The sequence below is a fragment of the Lepidochelys kempii genome, chromosome 3, assembly GCF_965140285.1.
Source record: "Lepidochelys kempii isolate rLepKem1 chromosome 3, rLepKem1.hap1, whole genome shotgun sequence".
In the NCBI taxonomy this organism is placed as follows: domain Eukaryota; kingdom Metazoa; phylum Chordata; order Testudines; family Cheloniidae; genus Lepidochelys; species Lepidochelys kempii.
The window spans coordinates 36,797,538-36,824,659 of NC_136382.1; the positions used below are offsets into that span (position 1 = coordinate 36,797,538).

General features: G+C 43.2%; 1 protein-coding gene across 4 annotated transcripts in view; it reads left to right on the forward strand.

Moving 5' to 3' along the window:
* EIPR1 (EARP complex and GARP complex interacting protein 1) overlaps window positions 1-27,122 on the forward strand; it is a 167,438-nt gene that overhangs the window by 74,416 nt on the left and 65,900 nt on the right. For 2 of the 4 annotated variants that reach the window (XM_073336099.2, XM_073336098.2), the window contains one exon: window positions 5,922-6,078. The exons of 1 other annotated variant lie outside the window; for it this stretch is intronic. In XM_073336099.2, the coding sequence (XP_073192200.1) occupies window positions 5,922-6,078 (157 nt within the window). Of the gene's footprint in view, window positions 1-5,921; window positions 6,079-9,394; window positions 9,495-27,122 lie in introns of those variants that run through there. One more of the 4 variants, XM_073336100.2, reaches the window with a different exon arrangement.

The window sequence follows — 27,122 nt, forward strand, 5'->3', positions numbered from 1 at the left end:
AGATACTTCCATCTCCTTAGCATTGGGGAGAGCATTTTTAGTAAATATTAAATTTTAGGAAATACTGTCATTACAGTGAGGTTGATGCTTTTTTCCATTATAGAGTGGGGAAGAGGGCGTAATCACAATAGGTCATTTTTAATCTTGATAAATCATGGATAGAAGTTTCTCATTTAGATTTCTGTAAATTTGGACCAGAGAAGGCTAAATAACTGAACTACTTCCTCCTTTAAGTATGTCTACCCAGCTGGCGGCAGTGAGCCCCCTAGCTCTAATCCGCAGACTTGGGCTTGCCGGGCTCAGGGTTCCAGAACCCGAGATCCAGCCTGAGCCATAACTTCAAAGCACTGTCTCCACAGCCATATTTAGAGTGCTAGCTTGAGCCTGACTAGCCCAAGTCTGTCAGCCTGGGCTGTGAGGGTCACTGCAACACGTTGTGTAGAGGTACCCACAGTGAACAGGGACAAATGACTTCTCAGCTAGAGGGCCCCCTTGTAAGTGTGTTAGTTTTCAAGGTAACATTGTATTATAAAGATAGGCACTAACGTAGCAAAGCTTAGAACAGTTTTTTAAGATGAAAATTGAATAGTTAAAAAAATTGCTGCTTCAAGTAAGTACTACAAAATAAGAGCCATTAATACAGTAAATCTGTTCTGGTCAAATTACATTTCAAAAAGATAAGCTTCTCTTGCATTTTGGGAGAACAAATGGCATCTGATATACATCATATCAAAGTAGATAAACAGCCTCTCAGAGGGGACACTGTATACTGGGCTCCAAGGAATGGCATAGCCAAGTCTGCAAGATGTGGAAGTATGATATATCTTTATGCTTTCACCACCCAATGGTGTCTCCTGTGCATACAATAGTGAGGCACATTTCCGGCTTGGTCTTGACAGCATTTATAGTTACTGTAGTTAGATAGAATCTTTGCCCAGTTACTGCACACACTTGAAATTTAAGTGGGTTTTCTTTATTGGTGGCTGCAGGTAAAATTTTAAAAGCACCTAAGTTACTTTGGTGCTTTTGATAACTTTGCCCCGCTTCAGATTCTCCCTCCAGTCTTTAGGTGGCTCTCTTTGCTATTAGTAATTATTTTCCTTTACTCTTCCAAGCATCTGTGTGATGTGCTGGCTTTTGTATTGTCTTGGTGAAATCCAAAACTGATGAGAATAGCTTAAGCGGGGCTCCAACTGACAAGTTACACTATCTTCCTTAGACTCAACATTTGCAGAAATACTCCGAGGTTAAAATTAAGATCCCAGATATATTTTCCAGAGCTTAAAATACTTTCTTTGCTGAGATGAATCGAATAAAATCATACAATAAAATCTCATGCTTCAGGGTGTAAGCTGGTTGTCTGCAGGGCTCTTGAAGGAATTTTTCCCTTTCTACGATTGGCCAGGTGTATTCTGGGTTTTTTCTTTGTATTGTTTTTGTTTTGTTTTGTTTGCTATCTTCTAAAGCATCAGGGTTTGGCTGTAGCTGGAAATAAGGCACAAAATGAGGGTGCATTGAGGTGGTCAGGAGAATTCTCTTTCTTAGATGCTTGGCTGAGGAGTCTTGCTCACATGTTCAGAGTCTGGGTTAACTTCAGAGGGTTAAAATTTGGATCACAATCCTGTGTTCCAGAGCCAGCATCCCCACTTTGGGTTTCATGGAACAGGAAATTATCAGAGTGCAGTTGTTCTCCACCATGTTTTTCAGTAAATAATAGATAGTGTAAAGCTGCATATGGGCACTGTCTCAGTTAACCAGCTCATTTAGGGTACACTCATTTCCGCTTATAGCCATTGCAGTCTGGAGATGACTGCAGGAAAATGTCTTTGTTTTTAGACTATTAGCTCTTCAGGCAGAGAGAGAAGCCTTTCTGTGCGTATGTTTAGTGCCTAGCACACTTGAGTACTACTGTAACGCTGACAGACCCCGGTTGTTGGCAGGCGTGATCGAACCTGGGACCACTGGCGCTCAATGCATGAGCTTCTACAGCATGAGCTAAAAGCCAACTGCCTGTTAGTCAAGGCTGTAGAGCAGACTCATTTAACTCTAAGTCAGGGGTGGACAAACATTTTGGCCACATCGGATTCCGAAACTGTATGGAAAGCCGGGTAGGGAAGGCTGTGTCTCCCAAAACCGCCTGGCCCCTGCCCCCTATCCGCCCCCTCCCACTTCCCGCCCTCAGAACCCCTGACCTTTCCAACCCTCCCCCCACCAGCTCCTTGTCCCCTGACTGCCCCCTCTTGGAAACCCCCACCCCTAACTGCCTCCCTGGGACTCCACCCCCTATCCAACCCTTCCCTGTCCCCTGACTGCCCCCACCCCATCCACACCTCCCCCCCTTGACAGGCCCCCCGGGACTCCCACACCTATCCAACCACCCTATGTCTCCTGACTGCCCCCGGAGACTCCCTGCCCCTTATCCAATCCCCCCGCTCCCCGCCCCCTTACCATGCCTCTCAGAGCACCAGGACTGGCAGTCGCAACGCCACGCAGTCTAGGGCACCAGGGCAGGCCGGCGGGTCTCACAGCCGTGCTGCCCAGCACGTGCTCGCAGACCCGCTGCCCAGAGTGCTGGTGGCATGGCGAGCTGAGGCCACAGGGGCGGGGGGACATCAGGGGAGGGGCTGGGGGCTAGCCTCCCCGGCTGAGAGCTCAAAGACCAGGCAGGAAGGTCCCGCAGGCCGTAGTTTGCCCACCTCTGCTCTAAGTGGTCTTGGTGCCACTAGATGGGACAGAACGCCACACCCAGAAGGTGTGTGGGTTACACTACAAATATAAATAATAATAGTGGATCATCTAGCAGACTCAGACAAAGAAATGAAGTGATGTTAAAGAGGGTTTAAATTTGTTAAAGCAAAAAGTGGTGATGTCCTGGATCTTCCTCACCCTTTGATGGGGAGCAGGAGGAGTTTATCATGATCTTTACCTTTAGACAAACTTAGTCATAGGTAGTTTGCCAGAAAAAAAACCAAACCAAACCAAACCACCACCACCACCAACAGTATGAAAATGAAGTTTCTACCAAAGACTATACCAAACTCACTACTCTCCAAAAAGAATCTAGCTGAAAACCACTTGCCATTTTCTCCCCAAAGGCACTATGGATCTTAACCCTAGTTAAGACTCTGGAGAGTCTATGTGCCATGGCCTCTTCTGAGCTGCTTACTCCTGTCATGGTTCTCTGTGCATCTCTCGGTGCTAGTGGGACAGCCTCCAAGTGCTTGCTTTTTTTTTTTTTTTTAAACCATATGCTTTCTCATCGCTGATACGGAGTACACAAACATAGCATTCTCAAGAAATTATGTCTTCACAGAACTTACTGTAAATTTAGCTTAAGTAGGTAGTTCTTATTTGTATGGTGGAGGTGTGTAGTGTGTTAGGTGCAATGCTTTACCCTTTCGTAAGGAAAAGTATCAATACAGTATAGAGTTGCTTTTTCTTTTTTGTTCAGTACCTACATTGAATTGAAGTGGGGAATTTGGCATAGTACTTGCTGAGTTTTAAATATTGATCAATCACTCAGCATGCACTACAATTAGTACAGGTCTGTCTGCATAGCAACAGACGAAAGGGGATTGTCCAACACCGTATGATTCTAAATCACCTCTTTGACCAAATTCATGTACAAATTCCAGACTCTGTTCTTGTCACATCCTAGTGTATACATTTACCAGATAACAAATTCTGAACTCTGCACAGTAAGTTAAGCCTCCCCTTCAGCCCTCCTCCTTTGAAGTGATTGTCATCTTCTTCCATTGGTTTTTCCTAATTTCATTCAATTTTTATCTAGTTACTTTTCCTGTATCTCACTGATAACTAGGATTTATTAATAATTATTTTGGATTAAATGCTTACCCTCTTTCTGTCCCTGGGAAAGTAGTTTGTATATATTTGCGTCAAACTGCTTTGTAATATGGACCTGTTTGGTTTCTGTATCCATGTTGCTGACACCTTAGTCCAAGATACTGATTTGTAGTACAGTTGCTTCCGTTTCCTTTCCCTCAATTCTCAAAGTCAGCAGAACCGCCTCAGTTCATAGCTCCGGACTAAAACCAGTCATATATACTCAGAAAGGGAAGTCCCTCATCTCTGTTCCTAATACAAAGTGACTCTTCAAAAGGAAATGGTTTTTTTTTTTTTAAATTAACCATTACTTACCCATTGGATTTTCATATAGACCATTTTAATAGGGATTCTATCTTCCCCAAACTGCCCGCCCCAACCCAATCCCCTACTATTAGTGGTCTCCTCACTATTGCCATCAATGGTAAGATTTTTGTGTGCAGCAGTATCTTGTACTGACCTGCTATTCCGGGGTGGGCAAACTGTGGCCCGTGGGCCGGATCTGGCTCACCAGCTGTTTTAATCTGGCCCTCGAGCTCCCGCTGGGGAGTGGAGTCTGGGGCCACTCCCGGAAACAGCGGTAAGGCCCTGCTCTGGCTCTTGCTCTGCATGCTGCCCCCTCCCCAAGCGCCATCCCCCAGCTCCCATTGGCTGGGAACTGCAGCCAATGGGAGCTACAGAGGCGGTGCCTGCAGACAGGGCAGTGTGCAGAGCTGCCTGGCCGCGGCTCTGCATAGGACATGGGGGGGACATGGCTGCCGTTTCCAGGAGCTGCTTGAGGTAAGTGCTGCCCGGAGCCTGCAACCTGGCCCCCTCCAGCGTGCCAACCCCCTCCTCCAACCCTGATCCCTCTCCCGCCCTCCAAACCCCTCAATCCCAGCCCAGAGCACCCTCCTGCACCCCAAACCTCTCATCCCTAGTCCCACCCCAGAGCCCGCACCCCCAGCTGGAGCTTGCACCCCTTCCCGCACCTCAATCCCTTGCCCCAGCCCTGATCCCCCTCCCATCCTCCGAATCCCTCTGCCCCAGCCTGGAGCCCCCTCCCTCACCCTGAACTCCTAATTTCTGGCCCCACCCTGGATCTCACACCCCCAACCAGAGCCTTCACCCCCTCCCACACCCCAATCCCAATTTTCTGAGCATTCATGGCCTGCCATATAATTTGTATTCCCAGATGTGGCCTTTGGGCCAAAAAGTTTGCCCACCCCTGTGCTATTCCCTTGTTGACCTTGGACCAGATTTTCTGTTGCATAGCAATTTGCACCAGTGCAAAGTGGTTGCAAATTGTTGCCATTCTGATCTAGTAATGCTTACACCCACTTTGCACTGTTGCAAATTGCTACACACGGTGCAGGAATGAAGATGGGTCCCACAACATTCTTTTCCCTTTAGTGCTGATAGACTGTTCTCATAGATACACCTATATTTTGCAACATCACTTTTTTTTTAAAAGGCAAATTTAAACATGAAGGGGTTTCAAGAGATGTTGCTGCTTTTTAAAAATAAATAAAAATAAATCCTGTATTTGTCTTTTTTGGAAATTCTGTTTTTACAGCTGGAATTAAAGGGAGGAATTTGAATGCATATATGTTTAGAGGAGAACTCTCTTTGCTAAACAGTCTTTCACAGCAAAGGATGTGACTTAGTGCCATACATGCAAACTGGGGATAACCCAGCAAATCCACAAGAACAAATTTTAAAATTGTGGCTAAATTATTACCATTAAGGTGCAAACTATACACTTGAGAAGGGGTCATTTTCATTTCTAACATTAATTGAAAGGAACATATGGGGAATGGGACTTGGAAAATCTGTTTTCATCAGAACTGAATTTTGGCTTTAAAACATGGAAAAGTGGGTTAAATGTATGCTAATTATGAGTTCTGCAGTGAACTGATTGCTGACTTGAGGTCTGCGCCTTTATCTGTGTGGTATGTTCTTTGAATTCAGCTTAATATAATATTTTAAATATTTTAAACAGCAGATGTGCATTGCTTAAAGATTTGCGTAGATGTTGATGCATGTGTACAGTATGTCTCCTGTACAATGATCTGTTGACATTATCCTCTGTTGCTTAGCTTCAGACAGTAAAGTCATGACATGTGCGGCTGTTTGGAGGATGCCGAAGGAATTGGAATCAGGCAGTCATGAATCCCCTGATGATTCATCAAGCAACACTCAAACCCTGGAGCTACTCTGTCACCTTGACAACACAGCCCATGGCAATATGGCCTGGTAGGATTCTGCATATTTTATATTCCCAAGAAAAGCCTAAAGCCCTGTGCTGTTAGTTTTGTGCAGTTTTATATTGCAGAAACTGGATTACAAACTTTAAAACTATTCCTTCTTAAAAAAAAGGTACAAATTGATTTCTTGGTCCCAGATGTTTCATAGATTAAAAACATGTATTATAGTCCTTGCAAAAACACATGCTGTAAAAGCCTGTGTACTGTTTTGCTGTGCCTTCCCCCTTTCATACAAGACCTTTGTTGCACACAAACAGGTGCTCTACTTAACATTTTAGTCTTTGTACAGAACATAATTTTGATATCACATTTTTATCTTTGTTTTTCTGGCTGCATTTTGCTCTATTTGGTATAAATATAAGTAAATTATTGTTTATTGGGGGGAGATTTGATTATGTTCCATGGTTCCTCTTTATTCTTTTCTGTCAACTAAAAATTTGTAATGAGGGCTGGATTATTGCAGTGTGTTATCATAGAGGTTCTTTTCATTATTTGATTGAGAGAGTGAAATTTGCTCACCATATATTCATGAGCACCTAGCTGTGTGGGTATCTATATAGCATGTTTCAGTGCAAGGCAACAGAATGTTGACACTCAGCCCATAGGTCATAACAGCCTGGTTTGGCATCTTCAATGACATCTGGGCCATTTTCCACTCTTACACCAGCAAACGCAGTACTAATCGCAGGAGAACTCTCTGCACTGGCTAATATTTGTGTGTGAGCCAGACCATGGAACGAAGCACCATGATCTCAGAGTGTACAGACCCCTTGCACTACCACCACCAAAGAACTTTGAAGATATCACCCAGAAAAGGGTGGAATGAGGAGGGAGAGGATGAGATATGGGAATTGAGAGATATTGCATCATATGTACATACATTGAATCTGGACAATGCAGCATAACACACTTATGCAGTGTCAGGTGTTGCTCTATGACTTTCTTGTGGGAGTCTATTGAAATTGCATCAAAGAAAATAGCACTTGGATTCAACCCTATTTCCTCAAATTCTCCGCTTCCTTTTAGACCTTTTTGTAAGACAGGGTTTAAAAAGTTCCTGTCCTGTGTTAGAGGTGAAAGGTAAAGCTGGAGAATAGCCATCAGCAGATCTCCCCTCCTGCTGGCTTTCTCCAGTCAGTTAGAGGACCCAGAGTGGGTTAGTCTCACCTCTACCCACTTCCCAAACCCCACTAACTCTCTGAATCTGTACCACTGCTGTCTTGGGGAGTGTGTTATCCTTCTGTTTGCAATCCTTTGTTTAGCTTTCAAGCCTTATATCTAAGACAAATATAATTTAAACTTCAAGTTAACATTTTGTGAGGCCCTATAAAAATTGCTTGACTAATTATTTTTATATATCTATTCATTTTGCAATTCAGTCAAAAATGATCACATTTTCAACGGGATTTATTGTTTATAAACCCAACCTATTATTTTTGGTTTGTTTATTTTTCTTATTTTTTTCTTAAGGCCATATTGTGGAAACCCAATGAGACTACGTGAGTGATTAGGTGCTCACTAGAGTGTGCTCACTACGGTGTGCATTGGTTCCAAAGTTTTGTCCTTAATCTGTGTGTCTGTTATTTTTTTAAGGAAGTGCCTGGGTAGTAAACCTGCAAAGTTTGGATTCAGACTTTTTCAGAGTTGGTGTGGGTACTGTTTGACGCACTGAGGGTGGGCAGGCACAGGCCTACCCAAAACAAAAGGCCTTCCCCCTCAATTAAGAATGAGGAACCACTGGACCCAGGCATCAGGTGGTTACATCAGACAACAAATGAAAAAAACAGGATCAGGCGTGAGGTCAGAGGGTAATAATGAGGGATTGGGGGGGATGGGGACGCACGAAGCAGAGAACGCCAGACAGCTCCCACTGCTCCTTAAAGGAGTCTAAGGAGTCAGTGGATGCTCTTCAGAAGAACTCTGTGATATGTGAGCAGATAAGGCACAGGAATTAGGCCACAGTCACAGAGCACCCGTGCCCCATTCAGCTTCCTTCTCTTACTATGATGGATGGCTGACTTGGCCAGCACCAGGAGGAGGTTGATTATGAGGTCTCGTGACTTTCTGGGCCCATGGATGGGGTGTACTAGGATAAGGAGGTATGGGAGACAGTGCAGCCAGGATATCTGTAAGAGATTCTAGTGGAGCCAGAAGAGGGTCTACAATCTGACACACCTTACATAGAAGTATGCCAGGATCTCCCTCTGGCCACAGAAAGAACAGGTGTCAGGGGAGTTCTTGAACCATGCCAGGTACATGCCTGTGCTCATGATTCCATGAAGGAGCCATCAGCTAGTATCCAAGGAGGGCAGTAGAACCAGAGTGAAGTACAGACTGGTCCTGCCACTTGGTGTCAGGGTGGGACACCAGGGCAAAGATGTGGATGGTGTGAAGCATGAGTGAATACCAATTGTTTCCTGGGTGTGTTTCAGAGACAGATCGGCTAGATGGTGTTCAGCCAACTGAGGTTGCGGGACAAGGGCCTGAAGGCAAGGTCTGGAGGGCCAGTTGGTGTGGGTGCAGTTGGGGTTTGGGTGTGGCTTTGGTAATTTGTATAGGGGGTTTCAGTTCAGAATCGCTTATAATTAGTTTAGTAAGGATTAAAACTAATAAATAGTACTGTATTTAAAGACCTCCTTCCTTGTAAGTAACTACCCAAAGGTATCCCTAATCATTTTACAATGTTAAATTACCTTTATTAATTGAACACCTCTCTAGTTTGACCAGAGACCAACCAGAATTGGTCCCAGATAGAGTAGCATCCTGTCCTGAGATCTCCACTGAAACACTTTGGCCTTCAGTGCCTATACAAGTATACACAAAAAGCTGGTGTATAGGGGACTCTGCACTTTGCATCATTCAAAATATTACTTTTAAGGTTTTATTCTGAAACACAAGACAGTGTTTTTTTAATTTCATCCACATGTAGGTTAACTGCCAAGCAGAGAACAATGTGTTGACAAGTGCCTACTTAGACGTTTAAAAATCTGTTTTGTTGTTTAATTCAATATTTGTATTTTAGGTATTTTGTAAAATTAAGTGGCTTGTCCAAAATCACTCCAAATGTTCATGGAAGAACTGGGATTAGAATTTACCTTTAACTACAAGAACATTCTTCCTTCATTTGAAGAAAACCAAAATATTTAAAAATCATCATGAAAATGCATGAGAAACTTTTATAGTCAAATGGGTCACTTAAATTAAGGAGGCTGATTCTTTGGTTACATAAATGTCATGTTAATCATTCAGATTGCTGGCTGTGGCTGTCTGGACTACCGGGTCAATGTTTCATTCCAAAAACACGAACTCCTGCTGGTTTTAACTAAAGGTTTTATATGCTCTGTAGTCCAGCTATCAGAGGCAATGTGATTACACCCTCTCTGAGCAGTCTGGCACTCCGTCCAGGTTAGTTTGGGGTTTCGGGGGGGTGGGAGGGGGGAAGGGAGTCGTTAACTGAATCATGACAGCTCTTGAAATTTCACATTTGAGGTGATAACAGATTTTAAAAGTTTTTTTTTTTAAGTCAAGTTTTGAAATGAATGGTTGGAATGAAGATTAGTAAGAAGATTGCAATTATCAAATCTCTTTATCTGCATTTTATAAGGAAAAGAGAAGGAAAGAGAGAAATTTAAATTTAAAATGTGCATGTAGCATTACTATATTACCAAACTCCCCTGTTTTTCACACTGTCCTTTTCTTGCCCATGTTTTCTCCTTTCACTGTTCCCATTGTATCCTGCTTCTCAGGTTCTTTTCTCTACAGCTAATTTTCCTATGTTCATTTCCTGGCGAAGGCCTTTTATCGTCAGAATATTGTCTCTGGTATTATTTATATTTCTAATACTGTGTATTCTAGAAATACTTGGGGGTGGAGGTACGGGGGGAGAAGGGAATTATTTCACTGCCAGGATGCTAGGTATTCATTTTATTTCACTGACCATTCTTTCTTTTAATGTTTTAAGAAGACGTGACAAGGACACTGGCACATAGATTTTCAAAAGTGAAATGAGGTAAAGAAGATACAAAGAAATGCAGAATTCGTTTTTTGAACAATCACACACACCATATAATACACCCACTACAGTGTGTATTTTCTTCTGAGCCAAGACAAAAAAAGAATGCCTAATGTGTGATGACAAAAATTCTAAATTTTTCTTACCTGTCTCTGAGCTTCATGTGTCCTCTGCTCAAAGACTTTTGGAATATTTTTCCGGTCATATCCTGACAAAACTAACCATGACATCTGTGGACAAAGACATTTGGAGCTCTTCTTGCCATGCGTATTATCAGTACTTGAATACCACCAACTGCTATTCATCTGCAGTTTACACAAATCTGTACTGCTGCTAAGCTTCAATGTATCTTGGAGTTAGCAAAATTCTTACTCTAGATATAGCAGGCATTTGAATGAGCAGGGAGATGAATATGAACCCCACTTCAAAAAAAAAAAAAACATTTAAGCATGTGTTTATTTTTAAACTTGTGAAGTTCTGTTAAGTGCTTTGCTAGTTTGGGGCATAAATAACGTAGGTCTTTTCCACCTATAACTTCTACAGTTTTATAATAAGTTTCCCCTTTTCTAGATGTACTTCTTATGTAGGGGTGGGCAAACTGTGGCCCGGGGGCCGCATCCAGCCCTTCAGACATTTTAATCCAGCCCTCGAGCACCCGCCGGGGAGTGGGGTCGAGGGCTTGCCCTGCTCTGTGTGTGTCGTGGCTCCTGGAATCAGCGGCATGTCCCCACTCCAGCCCCTACGCATAGGGGCAGCCAGGGGGCTCCGCACGCTGCCCCTGCCACAAGCACCACCCCCGCAGCTCCCATTGTCCGGGAACCACGGCCAATGGGAGCTGCAGGGGCGCTGCCTGCGGACAGGGCAGTGCACAGAGCTACCTAGCCAGAGCCTGAACCTCTGACCCCCCTCCCACACCCCTGTCCCAGGCCTGATCCCCCTCCTGCCCTTTGAACCCCTCAGTTCCAACCCAGAGCACTCTCCTGCACCCTGAAACCCTCACCCCAGCCCCATCCCAGAGCCCACATCCCCAGCCAGAGCCCTCACCCCCGCCAACCCTCTGCCCAGCCCAGGGCCCCCTCCCACACCCTGAATTCCTTATTTCTGGCCCCACCTCAGAGCCTACACCCCCAGCCGGAGCCCTCACCCCTTCCCGCGCGCCAACCCCCAATTTCGTGAACGTTCATGGCTCACCATACAATTTCCATACCCAGATGTGGCCCTCAGGCCAAAAAGTTTGCCCACCCCTGTTCTTATGTATCAACCACGTAAGAAAAGGTCTGACAACTTAGTCTATTGTACTTCTAGAAATTAGAATACAGTTATTGTTACACATACCAAGAGTTAGTAGCAGAGGGAGGGCCTCTACTCTAAAGAAATAAAGCAGTCTGCTCAGAAACTGAAACATTTTAATCTCAGGAAATTGCTGATAAAATTATGCTTGCCAACTCTTGGCTTTGAAAGCGGAGTTCACTTTTAAAGAGTTTTCTCGGCTTCTCTTTTGAGCCTGTAAATTGTTTCATTGATTTCTGTGGGATAACTTGCAAGATTAAGGGTGTGACAAAGTTCCTGCTCTACCTTGGTGGGTCTTGCGCTTATTGGCGGATGTGCTTGCCTTGGAGCTTCACGGCAGCCCTCAACTTGGCCGTTTTTCTGAATTCACAGAAAGTCCAGGTCGACTCCTCCTGTGTCTGACCAGGAGTTGGGAGGATTTGGGGAGAACCCGGGCCCGCCCTCTACTCCGGGTTCCAGCCCAGGGCCCTGTGGAATGCAGCTGTCTAGAGTGCCTCCTGGAACAGCTGTGCCACAGCTACAACTCCCTGAGCTACTTCCCCATGGCCTCCTCCCAACACCTTGTTTATCCTCACCATAGGACCTTCCTCCTGGTGTCGGATAATGCTTGTGCACCTCAGTCCTCCAACGGTCCACGTTCTCACTCTCATCTCCTAGTGCCTCTTGCTCCCAGCTCCTCACTCGCACACCACAAACTGAAGTGAGCTCCTTTTTAAAACCCAGGTGCCCTGATTAGCCTGCCTTATTGATTCTAGCAGCTTCTTGATTGGCTGCAGGTGTTCTAATCAGCCTGTCTTAATTGTCTCCAGAAGGTTCCTGATTGTTCTGGAACCTGCCCTGTTACCTTACTGAGGGAAAAGGGACCTACTTAGCCTGGGGCTAATATATCTGCCTTCTGTTACTCTCCTATAGCCATCTGGACCGACCATGTCACAAGGGTTTCCAAGAAAAGGTCCTGTATTTAATTGTTATTTATTTATATAGTGATATTGTGTGTGGCATTTTAGAGAAATAGATTGTAATATCCCGAAGAACTTACAATTGGGGTTAAGATATTGCATGTCAAGAGAAGTTGGACAAAGAGCTGTGGGGGCAGGAGATGCGAAGGGAAAGGGGAGACAAGCAACAATAGGACTCTGTGATTACTTTGGTTAATAATATATGCATTGTGAGGGTTTCCTAAAACTTGTTTCTGCTTCGATAGCATTGAGGTGAGACTAGGACTTATAGGCCTTCAGGAGTGGGAGGACAACTGGATCAGAAAGGGAATTGCAGATGTAGGAGTCAGAGTAGCAGTCGTGTTAGTCTGTATTCGCAAAAAGAAAAGGACTACTTGTGGCACCTTAGAAATTAACAAATTTATTTGAGCATAAGCTTTTGTGAGCTGCAGCTCACTTCATCGGATGCATTCAGTGGAAAATACAGTGGGGAGATTTATGTACATAGAGAACATGAAACAATGGGTGTTAGCATACACACTGTAAGGAGAGTGATCACTTAAGGTGAGCTATTACCAGCAGGAGAGTGGGGGGGAGGGGGCGGCGGAAACCTTTTGTAGTGATAATCAGTTGACAAGAATGTCTGAGGAACAGTGGGGTGGGGGGGATAAACATGGGGAAATAGTTTTACTTTGTGTAATGACCCATCTACTCCCAGTCTCTATTCAAACCTAAATTAACTGTATTCAGTTTGCAAATTAATTCAAAAACAGACTCCAACAAGAGACTGCTGAATTGGAAGTTTTTTTGTTGAAGAATTGCAACTTTTAGGTCTGTAATCGAGTGACCAAAGAGATTGAAGAGCATTGTGCCGCATAGCTGTGTGGCTGCAAGGGAGGGAGGACAGCCTCCCGAGCCGTGAGCTCAGGGGCTGGGCGGGACGGTCCCAGGGGCCAGATGTGGCCCGTGGGCCGTAGTTTGCTCACCTCTGCTTTAAGTATATGAACAGAGCAGACCTGCTGTGTGAGAAGATAGATAGGGTATTTATCACTCTGTATAATCCATTGTAATTTTCTGAGCATGCATTTGGTTAGCAAACTGTAAGAATATAGATAGTACTATAAATTTAACCACTGTACCAGTACCAAAAGCCTTTTGTCAAGTAGGGGAGAAAATTAATATTTCTTTATGGAGTGAAAGATGCTTTTCTAGCAAAAGAATTATCTAATTTTGCTCTTATAAAGGCACTGAGACATTAAATAGAAAATAAATGCTTTCTTCCCTAACCAAATCTGTCTTCAGTGTGTTTTAATTGAAAATTAATCTCTCTCTTTAAAAGGCTTATTTTCACATTGCTTATGATTTGGGAAATCCCTTTTAAAATGTGGAAAAACAGAAAATCATACTCCTTTTACTACTTTCGTCGGAGTTGCTCCTTCTGCTTGCACTTTAAGTTGGTAGGCAAGTCAGCAAACCATTAGTGACAGACTTAATGGAAATGAGGTATCCACAATATTTATTTTTTCCCCCCATCCGTTCCTTTGGGGCAGTCATGTGTCTGCCAAATTGGTGATGGCAGGATTAACCCCCTGTGTGAGTAAACAGTGGCAGGGCTACTTCTTTTCTGCATGACTGCCTCATGTTTCTCTCTGTGACTTCCCACATCCTTCTAATTAGGAGGGATCAGAGCCACGAAAACTTTAATTCATACACAGAAATTTGATTGAAAAAGACAAGCATTTGATGCCTTCCCAGAATATACCAACCAATGAAGCTCATGGGATTTAAGTCAATTGCAACAATTTATGCTAATAACTAGAACTGGGGACAGCACAAATGCAGGTGTTTGGAGCAGGAAAAGCCATTTGTCAATGCAGGAGGTTGGTCTTAATGACTGAAAATTAAACCAGCATTTTATTCAAAGAGAAGATTTCTTATTAATCCTTACGTAACTTTACAGTGTGGGCTTTAATAATAAGAGGCATTTATGAGCTCCACAGGAAATAGATATTCTTTAGTGAGAAGGTCATATAATGTACTGATGGAAATCCATGGTTACTGTACTTCCAGCTATCACAAGTTGTGGTTTTTCCACATCTCTTAAGCTTAAGCAGTGTTATCCTTAACTTATGGGTAGGAGCCAGACAAAGAGCATGCAGGTGTTTCATATGTGGTTGATTCAGTAACTAGACCCCTTTCTTTTGACTTGATACTTAACTTTACAGCCAAAGTCTCCCCTCCTTCCTTTTCCCTTCTGTCTGGTCTTCACTGTCTCCGTTCTGTTCTTGGCATTGTGTTTTCTTTTATGTTATATAGCCCCTTCCTTCATTTGTACTCTAAAATGGAGCTTAAGAGGCAATCAGGAAAATTTTCACTTTGGTGATCTGAAAACCTGATAATTCTGTAAAAAGACCTAAAATCAAGCAGTTTCCTCCTACTTCTCTACAGAGTTTAAGACCAAAATGCTGCATTAAGGGCCATCTTTTTCATGATCTATCAAAGTTTAGGGTATGGGACAAGTGAATTATACCACATCCAATTTAAAGGGTAGGGGAATTTAAGTCCGCACAATATAATCGCCCAAAGTAGAATGTGGCCAGAATGCTAAGATTGTTGTTTCTATTATTTCAAGTAGTTCCATGAGAAATTAAAGGACCAAAACTCATCTGGATATCCGTTTGGTCACATCTTAAAAATAAATAAAAAAAATAAAAGCACCCACCATCTCACAGCACAATACCCCCGGACGGTTCAATCTGCAAGTAGCAGAACATTGCTTTTTATTGGTTTACTAGTGCCTCTTTTATACGAATTGGATTTTCCTTTGAGGTTTCTTATCCGAGAACTGTCGAGTCTCATCCTTTCTTAGCTGGTATGGTCACAGAAACTGTGCCAGGTAGTTTGACTGCAATAAACACAGATTTCTACTAGTTTAACAAACAAGTCTTTTTCACTCACAGTTAAGTGTAACAGCTTCATAATATTACTATATGGAATGTATTATGGCCCCAGTTCTGGAAAAATAAATCCATTCACGACAGCATTTGATTATGTGCTTCACTTTAAGCATGTGCTTAAATCCCATTGAACTCTATGGGACACAATCACATGCTGACAATTAAGCACAGGCTTAAGTGCCATACTACATGGAGATGGACTTAAGTGCTTTCTGGTGTTTATTGATCCCATAATGTAAGTTTATTTTCTTTTGATTTTTTTTAAATGACATATGCACTAACAAAATGAATAAACAAAAACTTGATCAGGAAATGCAAAAGACAAGTTTTTCATAATTGTAACACTTTGCATTGCATGCAGGCAACATTTTCAAGCACTAGTTATGAATATATTTAGCTAGAAATATTCATTAGATGCATAGACTTTAAGGTCAGAAGGGACCATCATGATTATCTAGTCTGAACTCCTGCATGTTGCAGGCCACAGAACCTCACCCACCCACTCCTGTAATAGGCCCATAACCTCTGGCTGAGTTACTGAAGTCCTCAAATCATGGTTTAAAGACTTCCAAGTTATAGAGAATTCACCATTTACACTAGGTTAAACCTGCAAGTGACCCATGCATCATGCTGCAGAGGAAGGCAAAAAACTTCCAGGGTCTCTGCCAATCTGACCCACTGGAAAAATCCTTCCCAACCCCAAATATTGTAGTCAGTTAGACCCTGAGCATATAGGCAAGAACAAGGCAGATTACCTGGGAAAGAATTCTCTGTACTAACTTAGAGCCCTCTGCATCTAGTGTCCTATCTCTGGCTGTTAGAGATGTTTGGTACTGGCAGTTGCTGATGGGCCACATGCAATTATAGGCAGTCTCATCCGACCATCCCCTTCATAAATTTATCAAGCTCAATCTTGAAGCCAGTTAGGTGTTTTGCCCCCACTGCTCCCCTTGGAAGGCAGTTCCAGAACTTCACTCTTCTGATGGTTAGAAACCTTCACCTAATTTCAAGCCTAAACTTGTTGAAGGCCAGTTTATATCCATTTGTTCTTGTGTCAACGGTGGCACTTAACGTCAATAACTCCTCTCCCTGCCTGGTATATCCCTCTGATGTATTTTTACAGAGCAATCCTATCTCCCCTCAGCCATCTTTTGGTTAAAGAAGCCAAGCTCTTGGAGTCTCATCTCAGAAGGTAGGTTTTTCATTCCTCAGATCATCCTAGTAGCCCTTCTCTGCACCTATTCCTGTTTTAATTCATTTTTATTAAACACGGGAGGCCAGAACTGCACACACTATTCCAGATGAGGTCTCACCACTGTCTTGTATAATGATATTAACACTTCCCTGTCTTTACTGGAAATACCTCGCCTGATGCATCATAGGACTGCATTAGCTTTTTTCACCTCCACAGCACATTGATGGCTCATTGTCATCCTGCGATCAACCAATACACCAAAGTCTTCCTCCATCTCTGTCACTTCCACCTGATACATCCCCAGCTTATAGCAAAAAATCTTGTTAGTCCCTAAATGCATGACCTTGCACTTTGCGCTATTAAATTTCATCCCATTTCTATTACTCCTGTTTTACAAGGTTGTCCAGATCTTGTATGATATTCTTTCCTCCTCCATATTGGCAATACCTCCCAACTGTGTGTGATCTGCAAATTTTATTAGCACACACTCACTTTTTGTGCCAAGGTCAGTAATAAAAATGTTTAAATAAGATTGGTCCCAAGACCAATCCCGGAGGAAATTCAGCCTGACAGTTCGCCGTTCAGTATGACCAGTTGTAATCTCCCCTTTAACCAGTTCCTTATCCACATTTTGATTCTCATATTAATCCCTATCTTCAATTTAACTAATAATTTCCAATGTGGAGCAATATCAAATGCCTTACTGAAATCCAGGTAGATTAGATCTACTGCATTTCCTTTGAGAAGATAACTGATTTTTTAGACAAAGGAGATGAGGTTGATCTGGCATGATCTACCTTTTATAAAACCAAGTTGTGTTTTATCCCAATTACTGTTCATCTCTATGTCCTTAACTACTTTTCTTTCAAAATTTGTTCAAAGATCTTGCATACAATTGAGGTCAAACTAACAAGTCTGTAGTTTCCTGAATCACATTTTTCCCTTTTTTAAAAATAGAAACTATATTAGCAATTCTCCAGTCATTGCTTATGACCCCGGAGTTTACAGATTCATTAAAAATCCTTCCTATTGGACTTGCAATTTCATGTGCCAGTTCCTTTAATATTCTTGGATGGAAATTGTCTGGACCCCCCGATTTAGATCCATTAAGTTGTTTGAGTGACTTCCACCTCAGTAGTATTGTGGAATAATTATCGTTAAGGGTCTGATAATAACATTAATCCAAATATTATCATATTTCCTGACTTGTCTTTAAGATTTCATTTCATTAATGCAGTATTAAGGTTGCATGCTTAAGGAAACAAAACTGAATATATAAATTGATTTAGTAAAGTTAATATCAAGCAAATTGTTTTGAAAATCAGAAATCTGCTGATAGCATTTTAAATGGTTATATGTTCGCATAGTGAAAAAATTGTGTAATTAGAACAATCTGATGAGTAATTTTGCCTTGAGAACAAATGAAAATTATCACTTATTTTAACATGATAGGATCTACTACTAAAAATAGATGAGCTCACGACCCCTGGTTGGGTAGACCCCTTTGAAACCTTATAGGGTATGTCTACACAACCTGCAGGAGTGAGCCTCCCAACCCAGGTTGACAGAATTGGGCTAGAGGAGCTCACACTAGTTCACTAAAAATAGCTGTGTAGACAACAGTTTGATGATGTGGCTTGGGCTAGAGCTCAGGGTCTGAAGCCTAGAAAATGGGATGGGCTTCGAAGCTTGAGATGCAACTTCAAAACATTGTCTACATAGTTATTTGTAGTTCACTTGTGTGAGCCCCAATCGCCTGAGTTTGTCCACCTGGGCTGGGATGCTCAATTCTGCAGGCTGTGCAAAAGTATCTGAGGGGCTTTGTGCAAGTTCGGCAGGTTCAGCTGGGCACATTTAATATCAGGATCATAGGAACCATTTTCCTTTTACAGAAATTGCCAGAGAATATAACATCACATGCTAATGTCTATTACCAGGGTTTACATTCAGCGGAGCTGTCTGGAGCCGTACCCCGGTAAATATTTTCAAGTCCCTCCCCCCCTCCGGTGTTTTTATAGCATGTTGTGGGGGAGAAGGGCATGGAGGGCTCTGGGAAATACTGTCTGAAAATTTAAGCCCTGTCTATTACGCATATCCTAGACCCTCCATTTTCTTTACATGGTGCACAAAATTTCAGATATATCAAGAAATGAAGCTGATTCATTGTAGACAGAGTCAAAGAACTTTCAGCACTTAAATTGTTTCACACCTCTTTAATTTCTTGAAATTATGTTCTTCATGACCTGTCTGTACGCTGAAAAATGTAGAAGAATAAAAAGAAAACTTTGGGAAAACTTACTAAATAACAAGTGAAATAGATTTGCTTTTGATTAGAATACTTCCAGCCCATTTCCAATAACCTCCTAACCTTGTATTCTGATCCTTTATAAAACTTCCTCACTTAGCATCCTTTAGTAAACCAAAATATGTTATTTCATAACTGAGTTCAACAGGATTTACACTCTTGACCTCTCTTCTTCCCTTCTTTTAATATGAATAGGCCATAATACTGTACCACTTGTCTAGCTTTTTGAAACGTTGTCTATTTATTATTTTCCATTTTGCTCATTTTCCCTTTTTATGGGGTCATCTTCTGAAAAAAATCTGGAACTGGCAGGAAAACGTGAAAAGTCGCTTTTCTCCTGTTGATTTTCAGGTAATATTCTCATGAATGACCTAAAACTTTTTCACTAGTGTTAAATGGATGGTTTTGTGTGTATACTATTGTACTTTAAGTGTTATGCTACCAACTATAATAAAATAATTTGACACAAAGAGCCAAAAACAAACAAAATAACCCAATGATGTATTAGCGGGTTAGTAAAGGAGAAAACTATTTTTGTCATATGACTAAATCTGTCCATTCTTCTCCAAGTGCTTGCTTATGTCCCTTCCATATTAAGTGTGCATGCTCGCTACATGCACCAGTGCTGGAAGTTTTCCCCTCAGCAGTATCCATAGAGGACTGGCTCTGATGCTCTCTGCAGTAGCGCCCACCCTCAGTTCCTTCTTGACGGAAACTCTGACAGTGGTGAAGGAGGGTGGGTTGTGGAATGGACATGAGCAACACATCTCAAAAGAACACCAGTTATGGAAAAGGTAACTGTTTTTTCTTCTTAGAGTGCTTGCTCATGTCCATTCCATCTTAGGTGATTCCCAAGCAGTACCCCTTGAGGTGGGTAGGAGTTTACTGATGTGTAGATTGCAACACAGCTCTGCCGAACCCAGCGTTGTTCACGGTGCATTATGCCATCACTCAGCAGGCCAGAGACATGTGGACAGAGAACCATGTTGCAGCTCTACAGGTGTCCTGAATAGGGATGTGTGCCAGGAAGGCGCCAAGAATGCCTGAGCTCTAGTCGAGTGGGCTCTGACAATCAGCAGCGGGACCCCTTCCAGGTTGTAACAGGTCCTTATGCAAGAGGTGATTCAACTGGAAATCCTCTGCGAGCACACTGGAAGGCCCTTCATCCTATCCACTGTGGCGATGAAGAGCTGAGTTGATTTGTAAAAGGAAAGGCTTTGTATTTTCTAGATAAAAGCAAAGGACCTTCAAACATCCGGCGTGTGAAGACGCCTCTCTTCACTGGTCTTGTGTGGTTTGGAACACAACATGGGGAGGAAGATGTCCTGGTTCATATGGAAGTTAGACATCATCTTTGTCAGGAAGGCTGGGTGGGGCCGCAGTTGAACCATGTCTTTGTAGAAGACCGTGTACAGCGGTTCTGAGATCAAAGATTTAATTTCAGAGACTCGTCTTGCCTATGTTTTCCTGGTGGTGGTGACAGTCTTCCATGACAGGAGGGAAAGGGAGCAGGAGCCCAGCAGCTCAAAGGGTGGGCCTATGAGCCTAAAGAAGACTACATTAAGATCCCACTGTGGGACAAGGGTCTGTACCTGCAGGAAGAGTGTCTCGAGCCCTCTCAAGAATCTGACCGTCCTATCATGAGAAAACACTGTCTGGCCTTGGATCGGCGGGTGTAAAGCGGAGATGGCTGTGAGATGCACTCTAATGGAAGTGTGTGCCAGGCCCTGGTTCCTCAAATGAAGCAGGTAGTCCAGGATAGCCTGTATGGAAGAGCATGAGGAAGAGATGCCACGCTCGGACGCACAGTGGAGAAACCTTGTCCACTTGGCCAGGTAAGTCAAGTTGTGTCTACACTGGTGCTATACTCAGTCATGTGGCACAGAAACTGCTGGCAGCACATCCCATGGTTCTTAGCACTGCAGTAAGTTGAGCCACTCTTAGTTCTTTCCCCATGAGTTGTGGGAGAACTCTTCTGCCCTTTCTAGATAAAGGGGGGGAATTGTGGGAAGGCATTAGAGAACTAGCTGCACTCGAGTAGTCCAAACTACCAAATGGTCATGTTAACGGCTGACAGTTTGTGTCCACTCTAGTTTTAGCATATACCCATTCTTGGGCCAGCCACTTGAGTTAAAAGCATCCCCTCACTCGAGCTGGGGGTGGGTTTTGTTAATGGTCAGGACTTGAGTAAGGACTAATGGTGGGGGGAGGATAGTTCAGTGGTTTGAGCACTGGCCTGCTAAACCCAGGGTTGTGAGTTCAATCCTTGAGGGGGCCATTTAGGGATCTGGGGCAAAAATTGGGGATTGGTCCTGCTTTGAGCAGGGGGTTGGACTAGATCTCCTGAGGTCCCTTCCAACCCTGATATTCTATGATTCCAATGCTCGAATTAACTTTGCAGTGAAGACAAGCCTTCAGCGTGCATTTTAAACTGGTTACCTAAAACTTAGGTTGACCGTAGGTGAACATTGTTCAGTGGGTGTGAAAAATTCACACCCCTAAGAGATGTAAGCTGACCTAAGCCCTCGTGCAGACACCACCATGTTGATATCAATGTGTTGCTTGTCACTTGTGTTCTCAAACGGAGCTCTACTTCTCCCTGCTGCAAGTTCCTTCCCAATGGAGCTGTCCTGCAGGACCTAGGTTCCCCAGGGCTAGGTTCTTCCAGCCCCAGAATCAGACGAACGAACATGCGCTCACACACACTAACAGAGCACATCTGAGAGGACCGGATTAGTTAGCACTCCCAAGCTAACCCCTTATATGTCCCTGGACTTCATAGGCTGCGTTGAGCAGCACCTCCAAGCTGTCCCCCTCATAGGCCCTGGGCACCGCACCAGAATAGACCATGCCTAACCCGGCTGAGTCAAGCATCACTTTCGATCTGCCACCCTCATATGCTCCTCAACTCAGCAGACTGGATCGAGCAGCACTTCCAAGCTGCCACTCTCATATGTCCTAGGTTTGGCACGTCTCTATCCCCACTTTCATGTTATAATTGTTCTGGTAGTAACCCACTTGATGAGCAAACCCCACAGGATTTTTGGGCACTGCAGGAATCTTTTAGTTTAGGTACGAGGAGCATTGCTGCAGAACGAATGAGAAAACCAAAAAACGCAAACAGGAGTGGGGGGTGGGGGGGAGGGAGAGAGAAGCAACCAGCTTAATCATGAAAGTTATTTATTGCCAGGTAATAACCATAGGCGAGCCAAACAAACAAAACAGTTAGATTTAATATTATAACTTAAATTTGATTATAAAAGTCAGGTTTACGAAACTATAACTGATCACATAAGTCAGGGTCAGAAGACTATACCTAGAGAGGTTCTCACCACTCTGTGAAGATTGAATCAATTAGGGATCCCAGGTGGTAGCTGAGGGTCCAGAGTGCTGGAGACAGGCAGAGGCCCCAGCATGATCAGTCAGGAGAAGATGAAGTCCCCAATGGAACTGATGCAGATTTTGGATCCAGGCATCAGAACACTTACTTGAGCATGGATAGGGGTTTTTGTGGAGAAAAAACAATGGTTCAAGGGAAAATACTAAATTTGTTTATATGTAAACTGATGGCTCAAGAGTATACCAAAGATGTTTTGTTCAGGCTAGACAATGGGAGCTGATCATTTCTAGCTATGGGCAGTGTTCCTTGGAGGGAAGTCACAATGCAATTAGGGAGCTTCACTATTTTGGATACCAAAGGATTTATTACTAAAATTGGTCTGATAACTATTGAGCTGGGTGTGTGTTCATTAACATCTGGAGCAGAGCTTTCCTGGTCCCAGAGTTCTGTGGTTCTTGCCTTGGAATCTCTGTTCTCCATTCTGTATGCTAATGGAGATGCCTCCTTGTCCCATCTTTGATGCAAATGAAGCTAGGGGAGTTTCCATAATCCAGTCATCTTTATCCCAGTGGTTTAGGTGCGTCTCCCACTGCCTTTTCATTGTTTTTTTAAGGCTTTCTTCTGATGCAGATTTGGTTCAAGCAGAGGCTGGGGTGGCGGGGGGGATGGTCTTTCGTGAATCAGACAGGCTGGGTACTGCGCCCAAGGACACAGAGCTGCTAGGTAACAACCTCTTGGAGCTTGGATTAACTACAGTGACAGAAAACCCCTTTTATCACTGTTGCAAGTGTTTACACCAGTGGTGGGCAACCTGCTACCTGTCAGGATAATCCTCTGGCAGAAGGCCAGACAGTCTGTTTACATTTGCACGGCTGCCTGCAGCTCCCAGTAGCCACGGTTCGCCGTTCCCGGCCAATGGGAGCTGCGGGAAGTGGTATGGGCCACAAGGATGTGCTGGCTGCCGCTTCCCCCAGCTCCCATTGACCAAGAATGGCGAACCGCAGCCACTGGGAGCTGCGAATGTAAACAAACTGTCTGGCGGCCCACCAGAGGATTACCCTCATGGGCCGCATGCAGCCCACAGGCTACCCACCACTGGGCTACACGGTGGTGCTACAGGGGCACAGCTGCAGCGCTGTAGCTGTGCCAGTGGGCATCCGTAATGGAGACATTGTCTCAGACTGAGAACAAAGTGTGGGAGATATTGCCTTTCTGTCTAGAAAGTGGAATACCCTGATGGTGTCCAAAAAAGATCACACCTGTAAATTCATTAAACCATCTTTTCAGAAAGCAAGCCTTGTTCTCAAAGGTGTAACATTAGATTTACAGTGGACTGCATACATCAGGGCATTTCTAATGAATTATAGAACCTTTCACCTGTAGATCAACAATTTAACTCTTCCCTATCTCAGTAGGAATTGATACTTCAGCAGCCTCTTCATAAGATGAGCTTGAATCCCAGTTCCAGCTTCATGTCCCAAATTCACCATGCTTTGCAGTAGATTGTAAGCTCTTTAGGGCAGGATTAAGGGCTGTCTCTTGCTATGTTTTTATACTGACCTAGCACAATGGGGTACTGAGATTAGTTAAGTCCTCTGGTAAGAGCTCCTACAGGAAGCACCAAAATTGCCTCTCTCACTATAAAGTTGAGAGTTGGCAATATTCATTGATGTTTGGGAAGCTCTCAAATTCTGAAGTGATGAGCACCATAGTCCATGAGGAACTTAATTATGTCCTCAGTGTAGGGTTTGAATAGTGTGCAGTGAACAACAATGAATTAAAAGATTGAACAGCTGTTTATTACATGAACAGCATTCATTCTGTGCACTGAATGAGGCAGGGATCCTAGGCACAGGCACAGGCACCCTTAATTCTGGCATTTCCCAACTTCTGAGTGCTTGACTTCACCACCTTAATAATGTTTTTAATGTGGTGGAGTTTTGCTTTTTATTTTTGTTCTGTAAGTAAACTGGGAGGGAGAAGAAGCATATGTCATCAGGTTCATCAACAGGGTTAGAACCTTTAGAGCCACAGACCTCTACCTCTTGAGCTACTGGAGTTTGGTCAGCACTAGGAGCTGTGAGAAGCCTGAGCATTTTCAGTGAAGACAGGATTTTCAGATTTTACCTGTTAAACTCTTGTAAATCTCTACTGAGCATGAATGATTTTTTTCAAAGGCTTTAATTTGACCATATTTTGGCAGATTTTCATAGGAATGGCAAAAGGCATATCCTTGACGCACAGTCTACCCTCCTGCGAAGTTTCAAGTCACTAACACTAGAGTTTCAAAGAAAAGGTAGCCAAAATTGTTTTAACATTGAAAATCAATGTTATTTTCCTTAATCTCATTTTCAGAAATGGCTGAATCGTTTTGGCTGAAATTTCAAATAGGTAAATCAAATAAATATCAACCTGAGGCAGACATCTCACATGAAATATTTTTGCCAAATGATTAAAATTTGGCAGTTATAAACAACTGAAAAAGGGTCTTATAATGGAAAATATCTGGCAACTTTAGTAGCACCAGAGTCTTATTAATAGGACCAAACTCTGCCTATAATGTCTGGACACTACATGATCAATTAACTCCAAAATAAAATATTGTGATGGACCTGCCAATCAGGGGACTTGAAGTCCCATCAGCTTCCTCCCCTTTGCACTTCCTCTTGCCTTAACAAGGATCAGGATAAGGTCCTGATCTAGGAAGTGGCCTGGCTGATGGGGTCTTGTGGGGAAGCAGTGGCCTCCTGGCAAGCAAGGAGCTGCCTGGAAGAGAGATGCAGAGAGGAACACCCAGGAGTAGATGCAGAGTTGTATGTGGAACAAGCTGTAACTGCTGGACACTGCAGCTGAATGCAGGTCTGTGTAGAACTTATGTGGCTGAGCAGAGAGCCAATGCGTAGGGGTCCCAGTGAAAGACAGACTACTAAGTGATCCTGGCCTATAAAACTGGCAAGCTCCTATTCGCCTAAACAAAGACTGGGCTGTAGAGGGTACTTTAGGCACTAGGCCTGAAGATTCTTGGCTTTCAGTTGGACTGCCCCATGGGCTCAAACAAGAACCACTATTGCTCACTGTGAACTGTAACTATATAAGTCTCTGTACCTGGGGTATTTGCAACCTCTCTCTTTCCTGCCAGCCCTACTAAAATACCCTTTCACTTAGCTGTGTGCCTGAGTGGTTATTGGGCTATACCCAGGCTAGCCAGGGCTGCAAGCCCTATCTGCTGCAGCACCTGACTGAGTTTTGGTACACCTGGCATGTTATTCGCACTTTAACGGTTTGACGCGCTCCAGCCCTGAGCAACCCCAATGATTATAATATGAATGGAGAAAAAATGATATTTGTTGTGGAGGTTGTAGTGCTTTCATATAAGAATGGCCATACTGGGTCAGACCATAGGTCCAAACCTTAGACCCAGTATCCTGACTTCTGAAGGGGCCAGTGCCAGGTGCCCCAGAGGGAATGAAGAGAACAGGTAATCATCAAGTGATCCATCCACTGTCGCCCATTCCCAGCTTCTGGCAAACAGAGGCTAGGGACACCATCCCTGCCCAGGTTGGCTAATAGCCATTGATGGACCTATCCTCCATGAATTTATCTAGTAGTTTTTTGAATCCTGTTATAGTCTTGGCCTTCACAACATCCTTTGGAAAAGAGTTCCACAGGTTGACTGTGCATTGTGTGAAAAAATGCTTCCCTTTGTTTTAAACCTACTGCCAATTAATTTCATTTGGTGACCCCATGTTCTTGTTTTATGAGAAGAAGTAAATAACACTATTTACTTTCTCCACATCAGTCATGATTTTATAGACCTCAATCATATTCCCTGTTAGTAGTCTCTTTTCCAAGCTGACAATTCCCAGTCTTATTAGTCTCTCCTTATAAGGAAGTTGTTCCATACCCCCAGTCATTTGTTGCCGTTTTCTGAACCTTTTCCAATTCCAATATATCTTTGAGATGTGGTGACCACATCTGCATGCAGTATTCAAGATGTGGGCGTACCATGGATTTATATGGAGGCAATATGATATTTTCTGTCTTAGTCTCTATCCCTTACTTAATGATTCCCAACATTCTGTTTGCTTTTTTGACTGCCGCTGCACATTGAGTGGATGTTTTCAGAGAACTATCCACAAAGACTACAAGATCTTTCTTGACTGGTAACAGCTAATTTAGACCCCATCATTTTATATGTATAGTTGGGATAATATTTTACAGTGTGCATTACTTTGCATTTATCAACATTGAATTTCATCTGCCATTTCGTTGCCCAGTCACCTAGTTTTGTGAGATCCTTTTGTAGCTCGTCTCAGTCTGCTTGGGACTTAACTATTTTGAGTAGTTTTGTATCATCTGCAAATTTTGTCACCTCAGTCTTCACCCCTTTTTCCACATCATTTATAATACTATTTGTCCCAGTACAGACCCCTGGAGGACACCATTATTTACCTCTCTCCATTTTGAAAACTGACCATTTATTCCTACCCTTTATTTCCTATCTTTTAACCAGTTACTGATCCATGAGAGGACTTTTCTTCTTATCCCATGACAGCTTACTTTGTTTAAGAGCCTTTGGTGAGGGACCTTGTCAAAGGCTTTCTGAAAATTTAAGTACACTAAATCCACTGGATCACCCTTGTTCACGTGCCTGTTGACTCCCTCAAAGAATTCTAGTAGAGTGGTGAGGCATGATTTCCCTTTACAAAAACCATATTGACTCTTCCAAGAAATTATGTTCATTTATGTGTCTGACAATTTTGTTCTGTACCATAGTTTCAACCAGTTTGTCCGGTACTGAAGTCAGGCTTACCAGCCCGTAATTGCCGGGATCACCTCGGGAGCCCTTTTTAAAAACTGGCTTCACATTAGCTATCCTCAAGTAATTTGGTACAGTAGGTGGTTTAAATGATTGGTTACATACTACAGTTAGTCATCCTGCAATTTCACATTTGAGTTCCTTCAGAACTCTTGGATGAATACTATCTGGTCCTGG